Here is a 16878-nt window from a genome sequence, read left to right on the forward strand (position 1 = left end):
CCCTCTGTATCTGACCTACTACTTAGTAGTCTTGCACCTGTTTGGTCTTGATGTCTCCCTTATTTCCCCCTACTTTCTGATTCTTATATATATTTAAAAATCTATAACTTAGCAATTGGGAAATCTAGGGACCAGAGATAGTACAGCAGGTAGGGTGCTTGACTTGCCTTTGGTTACCCTGGGTTCTCTCTCCCATCTTCCCATATGGTCCTCTGAGCCCTGTCATAAGTAATCCCAAAACACAAAGCCAGGAGTAAGTCTTGAGCACAGCCAGATAAGACCCCAAACCCAAACAGATAAAAATTGAAAACCAGAGAAGCTGGAGAAATAGTACAGTGAATAGGGCACTTGCCTTGCACATACTGGCTTAGGTTCTGCTGCCAGCATCCCATATGCTTCCCAAGCTCTAACTGGAGTAATTTCAGAGTGTAGAGTAATTCAGAGTGTAGAACCCCTGAGCATCTTCAGGTTTAGCCCTGCAAGGAAAAAAAATAAAAAGCAAAAAGGAAAACAAGGGACCTAGATAGATAATATAGCAAAAAGCACTTGGCCTTGCATGTGACCAACTAGGGTTTGATCCTGACACCAAATATGGTCCCGTGAGCCCTGCCAGGAGTGATTTTTTGGTGATGCAGAGCCAGGAGTAAGCCCTGAGCACCATCATATGTGGGCTAGAAAGAAAAAAATAAAAACCCCGACAAACATCTATACAGTTCAAAATTAAAATAGTATAAAAGAGCATACAATAAAAAGTTCCTTGGTCTTTTTCTGTTTGTTTTTCTCGGGGGTGGGGGGGAGTGAGGCAAATCCAGCAGTGTTCAAGGCTACTCATGTCTTGGTGCTTAGGGATTGCCTCAGTCAGTGTTCAGAAAAGCATGTAGTGCTGGGGCTAGAACCTCGACCTCTGCTTGTAAGGCATGTACTTCGTCTGTTAAACTCTCTGTCAGACCCTGATCCTCTCTTGGTATTCTTTTTTTTTGGCCACACCTGGTGATGCTCAGGGGTTACTCCTGGCTACGCACTCAGAAATCACTCCTGGCTTGGGGGACCATATGGGATGCCAGGGATTGAACCAAGGTTCGTCTTGGATCAGCTGCATGCCAGGCAAACGCCCAATCCCTGCTGGCTCCTGGTATTTTTTTTTTTTTTGGTTTGTTTTGGGGTCACACCCAGCGCCGCTCAGGGGTTACTCCTGGCTCTGAATCAGAAATCTGCTCAGAAATCGCCCCTGGCAGGCACGGGGGACCCTGTGGGATGCTGGGATTCCTACGCTGTTCGTCCTTTGTTGGTTGTGTGCAAGGCAAACACCTTACCACTGTGCTATCGCTCCAGCCCCGCCTGGTATTATTTATTGTTATTTTTTATTCTTTATTTTTGCATTTTGGACCACATCCAGTGGTGCTCAAAGTTTATTTCTGGCTTTGTGCTTAAGGATCACTTCAGGTAGGGCTCATGGGACGTTATAGGGTGCCAGGGATTGAATCCAGGTAAGCCGTGTGCAAGGCAAGTATCCTCCCTGCTATACTATTTGGCCCCTGGAACCATTCTTGTGATTGAGTATCATTTTCTTTCCCTGTAGTCTTTTATATTAGCAACTTGGCCTACAGATTCTACAGTCACAAGTTCTATGCAGAGGTCTGTGAAGTCTTAGAGCCCTTCTGCCAACACTTGGGCACCTATCCTGACTTGCCTCCTAAGCAGGTAAGAGGCAGGAGGAGAAGTTTGCCACATAAAGGGGGTGGACTGGAGGAGGGCTGAGAAGCAAGAAATGGCCTGACTAGGACTCTGCTTTGGAGTGGGTTCAGCTTGCTTGTTGGTGCAAATTCCTGGGGTGTTATTTCCTAAACCTTACCTGTACTGATACATTTTTAGTGCTTTCCTTTGTGGGGATTCATATTTTTTTTTAAATATGGAACGCTTCATGAATTTGCGTGTCATCCTTGTGCAGGGGCTATGCTAATCTTTGTATCGTTCCAATGGGGATTCATATTTTAATGCTTGCCTTGTCTCTGCTTCATATTAGAACCATCTGAGTGAACTTAAAAATGTATCAAAGGTGGGGCCGGGCGGTGGCGCTGGAGGTAAGGTGCCTGCCTTGCCTGCGCTAGCCTAGGACGGACCGCAGTTCGATCCCCCGGCGTCCCATATGGTCCCCCAAGAAGCCAGGAGCAACTTCTGAGCGCATAGCCAGGATTAACCCCTGAGGGTCACAGGGTGTGGCCCAAAAACCAAAAAAAAAAAAAAATGTATCAAAGGGTTGGGAGATAGCACAGGGGTTAGGGAGCATGCTAGGCATTTGGGTTGATTTCTGACACCACAAGTCACTCAAGCATGACTGGGTGCAGCCCTGGAGGCCCCTCTGCAGAGTTACCTGAGTCATTCTTTGTTGTATTGAACTGCTAGCCAAGTTGGCTGAGAAATATTGGCTCCCAGGCTTCCAAAGCATCAAGTCAGAGCTCAGGCTACTCCTGGCTGTCTGCTCAGAAATAGCTCCTGGCAGGCACAGGGGACCATATGGGACACCGGGATTCGAACTAACCACCTTTGGTTCTGGATCGGCTGCTTGCAAGGCAAACGCCGTTGTGCTATCTCTCCGGGCCCCCAGAGCCCCCAAATTTAAAAAAAAATTCAAATGCTGCTCTAAACTAATTTTATTAAACTCTGTCATAGAAACCTCGACATTTGGATTTTTTTTGTTTTTGTTTTTGGGTCACCCCTGGTGGCACTCAGAAGTCGCTCCTGGCAGGCACTGGGGAACCATATGGGATGTTAGGATTCGAACCATTATTTGTTCGAATCAGCTGCATGCAAGGCAAATGCTCTACCACTGTGCTATCTCTCCAGCTCCTGGATATTTCAGTTTTTAGTTTTTGGTTTTTGGGTCACACCCGGCAGCACTCAGGGGTTACTCCTGGCTCTGTGCTCAAAAATCGCCCCTGGCAGGCTCAGGGGACCATATGGGATGCTGGGATTCGAACCACTGTCCTTCTGCATGCAAGGCAAATGCCTTACCTCCATGCTATCTCTCTGGCCCCCTAGTTTTTAGTTTTGAGCCATTCTTTGCCAGTGATCAGAGAGTACTCCTGGCTGTATTCTCAGGGATAACTTCTGGCAGTGAAAGGAGACCTTATGTGGTGCTGGGGATTTCACTGGGTTGGCTGCATACTAATCATGTACCTTATCTACTGTGTTATCTCTCCCACCTCAGTAACCGGAATTTTTTTTTTTGGGGTGGGGGCTACACCTGGCAGTGTTCTAAAGCTATTCCTGGGTTTGTGCTCAGAAATGACTTCTGGGGCCCGGAGAGATAGCACAGCGGTGTTTGCCTTGCAAGCAGCCGATCCAGGACCAAAGGTGGTTGGTTCGAATCCTGGTTTCCCATATGGTCCCCTGTGCCTGCCAGGAGCTATTTCTGAGCAGACAGCCAGGAGTAACCCCTGAGCATCACCGGGTGTGGGAAATCTAGGGACCAGCAAAACAAGAATGACTTCTGGTGGTGCTCTGGTAACTATATCTGGTGCTGAAGATCCTTTTTTTTTTCCTTTTTCTCTTTTTTTCTAATCTTGGCTTGCCTGTGCTAAGATTCTACCAGGTTCCTTAGATGCAAGGCAAGTGCCTTAGTGCCCTGTACCTTCTCTCCAGCTCATCATTTGGATATATATATTTTTTCTTTTTTGGGGGGTTCACACCCAGCAGCACTCAGGGGTTACTCCTGGCTCCACACTCAGAAATCGCTCCTGGAAGGCTCAGGGGACCATATGAGGTGCCGGGATTTGAACTGCCGTCCTTCTGCATGCAAGGTAAACAGCTTACCTCCATGCTCTCTCTCTGGCCCCATCATTTGAATATTTTTAAAGTTCTCCTAAGGCCAAGGAGATTCAAGGTTCAAGGGACTGGAGAATATGTTTTGTTTTGTTTTTTGTTTGTTTGTTTTGTTTTTTGTTTTTGGGTGACACCTGGTAGCGCTCAGGGGTTACTCCTGGCTCTGCGCTCAGAAATCGCCCCTGGTAGGCACTGGAGATCATATGGGATGCAGGGATTCGAACCACCATCCTTCTGGATGTAAGGCAAATGCCCTACCTTCATGCTATCTCTCTGGCCCTGGAGAATATGTTTTACATGGAGGAACCCCAGGTTTGTACCTGGCATTCATAATCTTAAGCCCCACTATTTTTTTTGGTTTTTTTTGGTTGGTTTTTGGTTCACACCTGGTAGAGCTCAGGAGTTACTTCTGACTTTACGCTCAGAGCTCAGAAATTGCCCCCAGCAGGCTTGGGGGACCATATGGAATGCTGGGATTTGAGTCACCATCCTTGTGTATGCCAGCAAACGCCCTACAACTGTGCTATCTCTCTGGCCCCAAGCCCCACTATTTTGGTAGGGGGACACAACTGGCATCACCCAGGGGTAACTACTGGCTCTGCTCTCAGAAATCATTCTTTTTTTTTTTTTTTTTTTTTGGTTTTTGGTTTTTGGGCCACACCCTGTGACGCTCAGGGGTTACTCCTGGCTATGCGCTCAGAAGTTGCTCCTGGCTTCTTGGGGGACCATATGGGACGCCGGGGGGATCGAACCGCGGTCCGTCCTAGGCTAGCGCAGGCAAGGCAGGCACCTTACCTCCAGCGCCACCGCCCGGCCCCAGAAATCATTCTTGACAGGTTTGAAGGACCATGTGATATCAAAAATGGGTTGACCGCATGCAAGGCAAACATCCTATCTGCTGTACTATCACTCTAACCCCATTGAATCCCATTAATTTTTTTTCTGTTTTGGAGTTTTTTTTTTTGGGGGGGGGGGAGAGACACCCTTGGTGGTGCTTAGTGGTTATTCCTGGCTCTGTGCTTAGGGATCACTCCTTGTGGGCTCAGGGGACTATAAATGGGATGAACCTGGAATTGAACCTGGGCTGACCAGGTAAGGTAAGAGCAAGTGTATTACCCACTGTGTTATCCACTCTGGTGCCTCACTGTGTTTGGATTTGGCTAAAAAAAATTTTTTTTAGAGTTTCGGGGAGAGATAGCACAGTGGTAGGGTGTTTGCCTTGCAAGTGCCTGACCCAGGACCGATGGTGGTTCAAATCCCGGCATCCCATATGGTCCCCCGTGTCTGCCAGGAGCAATTTCTGAGCACAGAGCCAGGAGTAACTCCTGAGCGCTGCCGGGTGTGAACCAAAAGCCAACAACAACAACAACAAAATCAGAGTTCCTCTAGGTTAGGACTAAGATAGACCTCCAGTATATCCATGAAAAATGGGCAGTTGTGGCTTGGGTGGAGGATCCTGAATAAGTTTGATGAATTTCTAAAGGATTTAAGTAGAGCCATGATAGCAAGTTGGCATTTGAGGTTTCTGTGGGGTTACTGGCAGATAGAAGACACCAGGCTGTTCTAGTAGACTAGACAAGAAAGGTTGGGCATCTGAAAAAGCAGCTGCCTGAGCGGTAAAAGAAGGGGGGATACAGGGCTGAGTGGTGTACTGGGGGTCAGGGCTGATAGGGTGCTTTCCTTGCATGCAACCGAGGTTTGGTCCTGGCATCCCTTATGGCTCCCTAAGCATCACCAGGAATGATTCCTGAACTCAGAGTCTGCTCATGTATGTGGCACCCCAGGGTATTTCTATTTTTCTCTTTGGTGTCTTCCACCTCCTAATGACGGCACTGGAGCAGAGGGTCCCATGCATGAGTTTCTGTGTGTGCATAGCACTCCACACTCAGTGGCTCCTCTCTCCATTACTTGTCTCTGGTCAGCTGCACAGGTGCTTCCGGCTACATGTGGACAGTTTGAAGAAGCTGGGTAAACATGACCAGGGCTGCATCATGGTGACTCTGTGGCTGACAACACTGCAGTCCTATGGCCCTGAGCACATGACTGAGCCAGTCACCTTCTGGGTTCTGATGAAAATGGATGCGGCTAAGGCAGGAGACAAGGAATTGCAACTGAAGTAAGTCGGTGGAGGGAGCATTAGCACCTTTGCCCTCACAGCAAGGCTTAACTGGCCTGATAGTACTCCTGGTCGTGTTCATTCTAGATCTAAAAGGGTCCTGCTTGCTCATTTTCATGTTCTTTGAGTGCCAGCCCCTGCACGGTGCTGGGGACTAGTGGCTCTGAGTAAGAGTTCTTGCTTTCATGCCTGGAAACCTGAGCTCTCAGGACGTCTTGACCTGGGTGGGTGCTTGTTGCTTCCCTGGGTGGGCCTGTTGTTGACCCGACTTCTCTCAGGACGCTACGAGACAGCCTGCCTGGCTGGGACCTAGACACACTGGCCTCTCTGCTGCGGGAGGAGCTGCAGGCCTATAAGAAGATGCGAGCAAACACGGGGCAGGAAAGGTACAACGTCATCTGTGACCTGCTGGAACTGAGCCCCGAGGAGACATCTGCGGGGGCCTGGGCACAAGCCACGTACCTGGTGGAACTGGCTCAGGTGCTCTGTTACCACAACTTTACTCAGCAGACCAACTGGTAAGGATGAAGAGCTGGGCATGTCAGTCTGGGTCTTCATCCTTTTCCTACCCCATTTCCCTCTCTATACTTCCCTGTGTGACCTTCAGGACATGGCGTTGCGGGCTCACCCAATGGGACCATTGGCTAGCTGAGGTGTGTCTTCTTCCTGCAGTACTGCTTTGGATGCTGTCAACAAAGCCCTGAAACTTCTAGAATCTGTGAGCCCCGATGCCCAGACCCAGGATCAACTTTGGGATGACAAAGCACAGGCCTTGCTGTGGCTCTACGTCTGTACTCTGGAAGCCAATCTACAGGAAGTAAGTGTAACTGCTATGAAGTTTAACAGGACTGGAGATAGGCATTGGTTTTCCTGGGCCCCGGTAAGCTGGTCCCAGCCTTAATGTAAACCTTGTTGAACCCATCCAGGGTAATGAGAGGGATGGGAGAGCTCAGACTCCTCGTAACCTGGAAGAATATGAAGTCAATGACCTCAACTATGAAGAAAAACTCCAGAAACATCATTTCTTGTACAGCAACATTGCTTTCAACCTGGCTGCAGAAGCTGGTGAGGGCCTTGGATGTAGTGTGGTGGGATGGGAGTCTCCTCTGTGACCTCCTTAGAACTAAATGCCTCACGGGGCCGGGTAGGTGGCGCTGGAGGTAAGGTGTCTGCCTTGCAAGCGCTAGCCAAGGAAGGACCTCGGTTCGATCCCCCGGTGTCCCATATGGTCCCCCCAAGCCAGGGGCGATTTCTGAGCGCATAGCCAGGAGTAACCCCTGAGCGTCAAACGGGTGTGGCCCAAAAAAAAAAATAAATAAAAAAAAAAAAAAGAACTAAATGCCTCACATAGTGGGGGAGCGGGCCCTTGGGAGGTACAAAGGCAGAATGAGTTAAGGAGAAGCCCACGTTCTTCCCAGAGGACTCATGCTGAGAATGGCTGGCTCCTTTCTTCCAACTTCTAGCTCAGTCCAAATGCCTGGACCAAGCACTAGCTCTGTGGAAACAGCTGCTGACAAAGGAGCAGGCCCCTGCTGTGCGGTGTCTCCATCAGACTGCTGTGTCCTTGCAGATCCTGGCAACTCTCTATCATCTGGCGGCAAAGGTAATGGGCCAAACAGCAGTGCAGACCAGAAAACCAATGCCTTCACCTGTGTATGGTTTGTTTGGGGGTGCGGTGTAGGGCACACCTGGCAGTGGTCAGGAATCACCAGGAAGGGAACAAGGAACCAGATATCATATCCATGATCAAATCTAGATGGGCCACGTACTAGGCAAGCAACTTAACTGCTGTACTCTCTCTCCAGTTCATCCTTGAGCGTCTTGATCTGTGTATTCAGTTAGGACACACATCATCAGTCTCCCTGTGTTTATTTAATTTTACTTTTTGGCTTTTGGGCCACACTTAGCTGTGCTCTGGGCTTTCTCCTTGCTCTATGCTCAAAAATCATTCCTGGAGGGGCCGAAATGACAGCACAGAGGTAGGGTGTTTGCCTTGCATGCGGCTGATCCAAAATGGGCCTGGGTTTGATCCCCGGTGTTCTATATGGTCCCCCAAACCAGGAGCGATTTCTGAGCACATAGCCAGGAGTAACCCCTGAGCATCACCGGGTGTGGCCCAAAAACAAACAAAATAGTTTAGTTTGTATCCAATGTGGAAAATAACTAATAAAATTGGTATTTAAAAAATAAAAATCATTCCTATGGAGACTTGGGGGACCATTATTGGTGCCAGGTATCAAATCCTAGTTCGCTGCGAGTACCTTCCCTGCTGTACTATTACTCTGGTCCCACTCTCCCTAAGTTTAAATCCAAGTGTCACCATCTATTAAAACAGTGCATTTGGGGCCAGGGAGATAGCATGGAGGTAAAGCATTTGCCTTGCATGCAGAAGGACGGTGGTTCGATTCCTGGCATCCCATATGGTCCCCTGAGCCTTCCAGGAGCGATTTCTGAGCATAGAGGCAGGAGTGTAACCGCTGAGCGCTGCCGGATGTGACCCAAGAACCAGAAAAAAAAAAAAAAAACCAAAAAAAAGTGCATTAGGCAAGCTGCTGCCCCTTGGAAGCCTGAGTTTCCTTTTTGTTTTGGCACCACAGCGGGCCTTCATGATTACTCCTGGCTCTGCATTTAGGGATCACTCCTGCAGGCTTAGGGGACCCTAAGAGGGATGCTGGGGCTTAAACCAGGGTCTTACCTGCTGTACTATCACTCCAGCCCCTGAGTTTTCTTTTTTTTTTAAGTTTTTGGTTTTTGGGTCATGTAAATTATCTTCTCTGTTAAATCCTTTGTTGGGTATTTGTGAATCCAAGAACAGTCCCCAGAATGAGAAATTACTTCCCATCCCCTTGTCCCCTTTCGGGGGGAGACCTTGGTAATATCTATCCGCAGCAAATAATAATCCACACAGACAAGAAGGATAGGGTGTAAAAGATTGGGCAAAGAGAGCGAGAGAATCCTCTTGCAGCCTGCAGCTTTCGCAAAAGGACCCCTCTCCCCTGTCCATCAAGCTATTTAGTGCCAACTCCACAGCGCCCCACCTGGAAGGGCTAGGTGGGGAAATAGTCACAGAACAATCCTAAGGAAATACTTTTATATACAACAATTCCAAGAATAATCTTATGGAAACTTTTTCATATACTACAATTCCCCCTTTTTTTGTAAAGAAACAATAATAGTGTACAGAAGTAATTTTTTTTTTTTTTTTTTTGTGTTTTTTTGGGTCACACCCGACAGTGCTCAGGGGTTATTTCTGGCTCCAGGCTCAGAAATTGCTCCTGGCAGGCACAGGGGACCATATGGGGCACCGGGATTCGAACCGATGACCTCCTGCATGAAAGGCAAACGCCTTACCTCCATGCTATCTCTCCGGCCCCCAGAAGTAATATTTTTATAATTGTAAAAAGAACAACTAAGCAATTGTAAAAGAGTGGCTGTTTGCATAAGCACATCACCGGAAAAAGTATAGAAAAAATTTTTTTTGGTCTTTGACCAGCATGGAGGTCAAAGGAAGATGGCTGAAAGGAGTTAAGATGCAGGGCTAGCGAAGAATGGCTGTGCTTGAAAGGTTATGAGATAGGCCACACACATGTGGTGAATAGGGCATGAATAAAGTTGATGCTTCCTGATGCCTGCCTGTGAGTGAGTTCAATACCCGTCGCTTTCCTGAACCCCAGACCCGCTGGTTGATGGGGGATGAAGCCACGTGTCTGGGGCCTAAGGACAAAGGCCTCCATCCTTCACCATCCAGCTCCATCTTTAATTATTTGATTCTACAGGGTCACACCTGGCAGTGCTCAGGGAGTACTCCTGGCTCTATGCTCAGAAATTGCTCCTGGCAGGCTAGGGGGACCATATGGGATGCCGGGATTCGAACCACCTTACTTCTGCATGCAAGGCAAACACCTTACCCCCCATGCTATCTCTTCGGCCCTGAGTTTCCTTATTTTTTTTTTTTTTTTTGGTTTTTGGGCCACACCCGGCGATGCTCAGGGGTTACTCCTGGCTGTCTGCTCAGAAATAGCTCCTGGCAGGCACGGGGGACCATATGGGACACCGGGATTCGAACCACCTTACTTCTGCATGCAAGGCAAACACCTTACCCCCCATGCTATCTCTTCGGCCCTGAGTTTCCTTATTTTTTTTTTTTTTTTTTTTTGGTTTTTGGGCCACACCCGGCGATGCTCAGGGGTTACTCCTGGCTGTCTGCTCAGAAATAGCTCCTGGCAGGCACGGGGGACCATATGGGACACCGGGATTCGAACCAACCACCTTTGGTTCTGGATCAGCTTCTTGCAAGGCAAACGCCGCTGTGCTATCTCTCCGGGCCCGAGTTTCCTTATTTTTAAACTGAGGGCAATACTATATTGCCACTGCTTCAGTTGTATGAGATGATATGAAGAAGGATGTCTATAGAGAACATTCAAGTGTTGGCCCTAATTATAATAATTATTAAATGATATGGTACCTATAGACTCAAAAAAATATCTAAATGGGGACTAAATTGATACTCCAATGGGTAAGAAACTGTCTTTGTGGCCTTATTTTTTTTAATTTAAACACCATGGTTATAAGGTTGTTCAGACCATAGTTTGTTTATTTCACAGATAAAATTGTTCTTGATTGAGTTGTCATACAATGTATAACAACCTTACCAGTATTGTTTTGTTTGCTGACAATGTTAAGGTTTCAGAGACTCCCTCTAACTTCTACGGATTTTACACTAGAAACCTTTGGGAAGGATTACTGCCCATAAACGTTTGAGGAGCCTGGGAAGCTGCCTCAACCCAAGGAGTTTGAGTCCTGGCTCTACTGCATACCTGTCAGTTGAACAAAGAAATTAGCTCATATGAATTTCAGTGTCCTCATCCATGAAATTGGGATTAGAGTTGCCATGAAGATTGAATGGGTTGAGGCATAGTACAGCAGGTAGGGTGTTTACCATTCCTGGATTTGATCTTCAAGCATGGCCAGGAATGATTCCTGAGTGCAGAGCCAGGAGTAATCCTTGAACACTGCCAGGTGTGGCCTCAAAATAAAAACAAGGAAAAGATTAAATGAGTTGATGCATGTAAATCTCTTGGCACAGTGCCTGGCACAGAGTAAGCTCTTGGTAAATCCTGCTCATTGATGGTGATTGGCACCTGGGCTTGAGAACAGAAAGGGGAAGATTATTTTGAGGCCCCCTGAGCTTGGTTGAGCTTGGCTGCCAGTTGCTCTGTCTGGGTCGTCATGTACCTCCAGTCCTGAGAGCAGACCAAGGTCTAGGAAGGATAGAAATTAGAAAGAAAGTTAGAAGAAAGAAGTTAGAAATAGAGGCTTGCACGGACCTGGGTAACCCTATTGTTCCTGACCCACCCAGCCCCTGCAGGCTGTGGAGGTCTTCCAGCTTGTTCAGATGGTTGCCCAAAGACTGGAGGATCACGCCAAGGCAGCTAGCTCCTGCTTCCACATCACCCGGCTCTTCCTGACTCTGGGCTGTCCTGGCTCTGCACAGGTGAGTGCCCAGTCTTCTAGCCTAAGGGCTGTAGGGGAGATCTGGCTTTAGTGACCCAATTTTTCTCTGAGAGGTGGGGAACTGACAGGCCACTTTTGTGCCTATTCAGCAGAATGTCTTTTAGTATGAGTGGAACAGAGGTGTCTTTTTCTGCCAGTATTTCTATTTCTCGCCTTTTTTTTTTTTTTTTTTTTTTTTTGGTTTTTGGGCCACACCCGTTTGACGCTCAGGGGTTACTCCTGGCTATGTGCTCAGAAATTGCCCCTGGCTTGGGGGACCATATGGAACGCCGGGATATCGAACCACGGTCCATTCCTTGGTAGCACTTACAAGGCAGACACCTTATCTCTAGCGCCACCTTCCCGGCCCCATCTATTTCTCACCTTTTAAAATTGCTGCTGATAGGATCTTTTTAGTTTTACTCTAAAAAGTAAATTTAATCTTATTATTACTTTGGTGGGGGTGGCCAATTGCTTGGTTGCTTGTGGGGCCATGTATGGTAGGGCTCAAACTCTGAACTCCTGCATGCAAAGCACATACTCCATCCCTTTGCTTGATTTTGGTTTTTTGGGGGATTTTGTTTTGTTTTGGCTTTGTTTTGGTTTTTTGGGCCACACTCAGCAGCGCTCAGGGGTTACTCTTGTCTTTGCTCTACTCTCAGAATTTGCTCCTGGCAGGCTTGGGAGACCTTATGGGATGCTGGGATTCGAACCACCGTCCTTCTGCATGCAAGGCTAATGCCCTACCTCCATGCCCTTGATTTTGGTTTAGGAGTTATAGCCAGTGGTGCCCAGGGCTTCTCCAAGCTCAGAGCTTCGAGGTTATTCCTAATGGTGCTCAAGGGACTACGTGGTGCTGGAGATGGAAACCATGACCTTTGAATTATCTCTTGGAACCTAACACATTCTTTTAAGATATAGATTTGATCTGATCTTTTCTTTCTTTAAAGTTGAGTGCCAGAGAGAGAAAGAGAAAGAGAAAGAGAGAGCTTAATGGACTGAGGTGCCCCCAAACTAAAACAGATTCAGTGGCTTCCCCATTCCCATTCCAGATCCTTCACTTTGGAACATCTTTTTTTCCAGTTCATGCTTCTGCTTGCTGCCTTCTCCCATGTACTTTATACCAGGCCTTACCCGTTTATTACTTTATATTCCCATTCCTTGTGTCACCTCTCTGTTTGACTGTTAGTCCTGACTAAAACGAGTCATTTTCTTTTTTGTTTTTGTTTTTTTTTGGCCACACCCATTTGATGCTCAGGGGTTACTCCTGGCTATGCTTGGGGGATTGAACTGTGGTCCTTCCTTGGCTAGCACTTGCAAGGCAGACACCTTATCTTTAGCGCCACCTTGCCGACCCCAAAAACGAGTCATTTTCAAAAATGCTTAGCTTGTGCATTCTCTGTCCTCTCACCCTGCGCACTCAATCCTGTTGTTTGTTCAGGAAAGGTTTCTTTTCAAAATGCAACTCAATTCTGTCTTTCTCCATAGTGCATTTTATGTGTCTGCTTTAAAGTCTCCCCCCTGCTCCCCCAAATCTCTAGGTATGGGACTGGAGCAATAGCATAGCAGTAGGGCATTTGCCTTGCATGTGGCTGACCTGGGACAGACCTGGGTTTAATCCCCAGCATCCCATATGATTCCCCGAGTCTGCCAGGAGTGATTTCTCAGTGTAGAGCCAGGAGTAATCCCTGAGTGCCATTGGGTGTGGCCCCAAAGCCAAAAAAAAAAAAGACCTCTAGGTATGTCTGTACCCCCACTGCATTGCGGCTTTTAGATAGGTCTGGCTCGTCCTTACTGTTTTGTGTTTCTAGGCTGGTGGATAATCAGAATGCCCTAAATGAACAATTTGATTCCTTGATAGATTATTTAATTTTTTTTAAGAGTTTAGGATTCTTTTTTTTTTTTTTTTTTTTGGTTTTTGGGTCACACCCGGCGGTGCTCAGGGGTTACTCCTGGCTGTCTGCTCAAAAATAGCTCCTGGTAGGCACAGGGGACCATATGGGACACCGGGATTCGAACCAACCACCTTTGGTCCTGAATCGGCTGCTTGCAAGGCAAATGCTGCTGTGCTATCTCTCTGGGCCCAAGTTTAGGATTCTTTAATTCATTTATTTTCTTCCCAGCTCCTTTATTTTGTTTTTCTTTTAGTTTTGGTTTGTTTTGGGGGGAGTTGGGGGGGACACACTGGCAGTGCTCAGGGTTTACTTCTGGCTCTGCACTCAGAAATCGCTCCTGGCAGGCACAGGAAACCATATGGGATGGCGGGATTCGAAATAGCATCCATCCTGAATTGAATGCGTGCAAGGCAATCACCCTACTGCTGTGCTATTGCTCCGGCCCATTTTGTTTTTTGGACCATACCCGATATTGCTCAGGGATTACTAGGTTATGCATTCAGTAATTACTCCTGGTGATGTTTGGAAAAATAATACGGGGCTCTGGGGAGCAAGCTTAGTTTGCTGCACACAGGCAAGCACCCTATCCACTATACTATTATATAGTTTGAAGCAATGGGATTTTTTGAGTGTTATGCTTGAGAAAGATCTGCTCCTATTTGACTTGAAGATTTATCTATTTAATTTGCCTGCTTCTCTCTGGTATGCTGATGTACCCTTGATTGCTCCTGTAGTTATACCTAGAAGAGTCCGAATCAAGCCTGAAGCTTATGGATCACAATACTGACACATACCTGCTCCTTTCCCTGACCCGGGACCTACTTCAAAGTGAACTCTACTACCTTCACCAGAAGGTATTACTCACCTTTTCAGTCTCCTTGGTTTTGGAAGGATTTTAAGATGCTTCTGGACATTAGCTTCTGAGATTTCTCTAGAGGCAGGGAGAATATTCCTGAAAAGCAATGCTATTTCCTAGCTTTGCCCTCTACAGTAAGTAAATTGCTCCCAATTGCTTCTGTAGAAGAGGTTCATCCTTTCTCTTTTCAGCTTTTCTCGAAGCCAGGGGGAAAGATTGTCCAGTGGCTAGAAATTGAGAAGATACTTGGATCCCTCAACTAGAGTTCTCTCAGCAGCCAACTGAGACTTGGCTGCTCTCGTACCCTTTTCAACTCTCACTCCTCTTCTTCTGTCATCTTACAACAGGTCCATGCTCTCGGTGCTGATGTGACTTTACACCCTACACCCCTCTTCTACTCTCCCAGGTGGCGGAGGGTGCCTCACTCTTGCTGTCAGTGCTTCAGAATCCTGCCCTTCAGAAGGCATCCAAGGCCTGGTACTTGTTGCGTGTCCACGCACTGCAGCTGATGGCATTGTACCTTAGCCTCCCACCAGATAGCCTCTCTGGCACCCTGGGTGAGCAGCTCTTCACACAAGGTGAGGAAGGAGGAGCAATGATCTCTTGTACTAGTGTGTGCTTTATCCACTATCAACTTTCCTTAGCCCTCAAGCATGTGGACAGGTCCACCTAGAAGTGACATAGAGGAGTTGTGGAGTGTCAAATGGATTTTAGTTCTTCCACTGACCTGAACAGATTGCCTGTATCTTGTCAAGGGAGGAATTTGTGACTGTGCTGGGGAAGAGTTCTGTGATTGCTTCGTTCTATCTGCCTTAAATGCAGAAGACTGGCTGTATGCTTTGCATTGCCCATCCTAGCAGCTGAAGTTCTGTTCATAGCATTTTTTGGGGGGGGCTTGGGGATGGGAAGGGAAACCTCCCAAGCAGTGAGTGCTCAGACAATTTAGGAGGCTGCTTCTAGTTACTAACCAGACCTGTGGTCCAATACAAGGGCTTGAGAATATGGTGCTATTTGGGCCCTGCAGTGTTGAGGGTTCGTAGGCCACCCTGGCAGTGCTCCAGGGGTTTTTTGTTTGTTTTGTTTTTGGGCCACACTAGTTGGCACTCAGGGGTTACTCTTGGTGACATTCTTGGCTCTGCACTCAGAAATCTCTTCTATCAGGCTCGAGGTACCATATGGGATGATTGGGGTTGAACATAGGTCCATCCCTGGCCGGCCGTGTGTAAGGCAAGCACCCTACCACTGTGCTATTGCTCAAGCCCCTCAGGGACCATTTGGGGTACCGGGAATTAAACCTGAGTCAGCCATATGTAAGGACTGTGCTCTACCTGTTATGCTATCTCTCCAGCCCATTTCTTCCTTTTTTGTGAGTTTGTTTTGTTTTGGGACCACACCTGGCAGTGCTCAGGGGTTACTCCTGGCTCTGCTCTCTGTGTTATTATGACTTCTCACCCTCTCTTCTTATCCCTGTACACTTACATAGGCTGGCAGAGCCCGGAGATAGCACTCAGTGTTTCCCATAAGCTCCTCCGAAGCATTCTCCTCCTCCTCCTTGGCTGCGATGTGCTCTCAGCTCAAAAGGCAGCAGGAGAGACACCTTTTTTGGATTATGGTGAGTGTGAGCAGAAAATTGGAGAAGTCCCTGTGGGTATGAACAGTTCTGATGGGGGACTGGCAACTTTGTCTTTGGATAATCAAGGCTGTGCCCAAATTAATGGTGGTCTCGTCTCTTTCCTCTCCAGGTGAAAATATAGTACAAAAATGGCAGGTTCTTACAGAGGTGCTGAGCTGCTCGGAGAAGCTAGTGTCCCACCTGGGCCGCCTAGGCAGCGTGACTGAAGCCAAGGCCTTTTGTTTGCAGGCCCTGAAACTTAGTGTGAAACTGCAGATACCAAGGCAGTGAGTACAGGGCTCCAGAGACTGCTAGTCTCAGAGCTCAAGTCCCCCTACCCTTCACTGTGGGTTCCCAAACTGTTCCATAGATTGACATCTTGTATTTGGACCATGGATGTAGGTCAATGCTAGAGCACATAGCTCTCGTATGTGAGGCTGTGGGTTCGAACCCCAGCACTGCAAAAAGGAAAGAAGGTAGGAAGAACAAGGAGAAAGGACTTCTGTAGAGTATATCTTTAGATTTGCTTGCCTTTTTTTTTTTTTTTTTTTTTTAAGTTTTTGGATCACACCCAGCAATGCTCAGGGATCACTTGTGGTTCAGCACTTAGAAATTATTCCTGAAGGGGCCCGGAGAGATAGCACTGTGGCGTTTGCCTTGCAAGCAGCCAATCCAGGACCAAAGGTGGTTGGTTCGAATCCCGGTGTCCCATGTGGTCCCCCGTGCCTGCCAGGTCCTATTTCTGAGCAGACAGCCAGGAGTCACCCCTGAGCACCGCCGGGTGTGTCCCAAAAACCAAAAAAAAAAAAAAAAAAAAAAAAAAAAGGGCCGGGAAGGTGGCGCTAGAGGTAAGGTGTCTGCCTTGTAAGCGCTAGCCAAGGATCAGGACCGCGGTTCGATCCCCCGGCGTCCCATATGGTTCCCCCCAAGCCAGGGGCGATTTCTGAGCGCATAGCCAGGAGTAACCCCTGAGCATCACACGGGTGTGGCCCAAAAAAAACCCCCCCAAAAAAAAAAAAAAAATTATTCCTGAAGGGGCTGGAGAGATAGCACAGCAGTGACAGGGCATTTGCCTCACATGCGG

General features: G+C 47.6%; 1 protein-coding gene and 1 pseudogene across 1 annotated transcript in view; one reads left to right on the top strand and one right to left on the bottom strand.

The window, feature by feature from the left end:
- ESPL1 (extra spindle pole bodies like 1, separase) overlaps window positions 1-16878 on the top strand; it is a 36278-nt gene that overhangs the window by 9288 nt on the left and 10112 nt on the right. The window contains exons 5-15 of the mRNA XM_049783347.1: window positions 1580-1701; window positions 5745-5938; window positions 6217-6456; window positions 6611-6755; window positions 6865-7003; window positions 7402-7541; window positions 11298-11432; window positions 14061-14180; window positions 14589-14760; window positions 15666-15794; window positions 15925-16081. Coding sequence (XP_049639304.1) covers window positions 1580-1701; window positions 5745-5938; window positions 6217-6456; window positions 6611-6755; window positions 6865-7003; window positions 7402-7541; window positions 11298-11432; window positions 14061-14180; window positions 14589-14760; window positions 15666-15794; window positions 15925-16081 — 1693 coding nt within the window. The remainder of the gene's footprint in view (window positions 1-1579; window positions 1702-5744; window positions 5939-6216; window positions 6457-6610; window positions 6756-6864; window positions 7004-7401; window positions 7542-11297; window positions 11433-14060; window positions 14181-14588; window positions 14761-15665; window positions 15795-15924; window positions 16082-16878) is intronic.
- On the bottom strand, window positions 1904-1996 carry LOC126023709 (uncharacterized; annotated as a pseudogene).

The sequence above is a fragment of the Suncus etruscus genome, chromosome 11 (genome assembly GCF_024139225.1).
Source record: "Suncus etruscus isolate mSunEtr1 chromosome 11, mSunEtr1.pri.cur, whole genome shotgun sequence".
Taxonomy (NCBI): Eukaryota; Metazoa; Chordata; class Mammalia; order Eulipotyphla; family Soricidae; genus Suncus; species Suncus etruscus.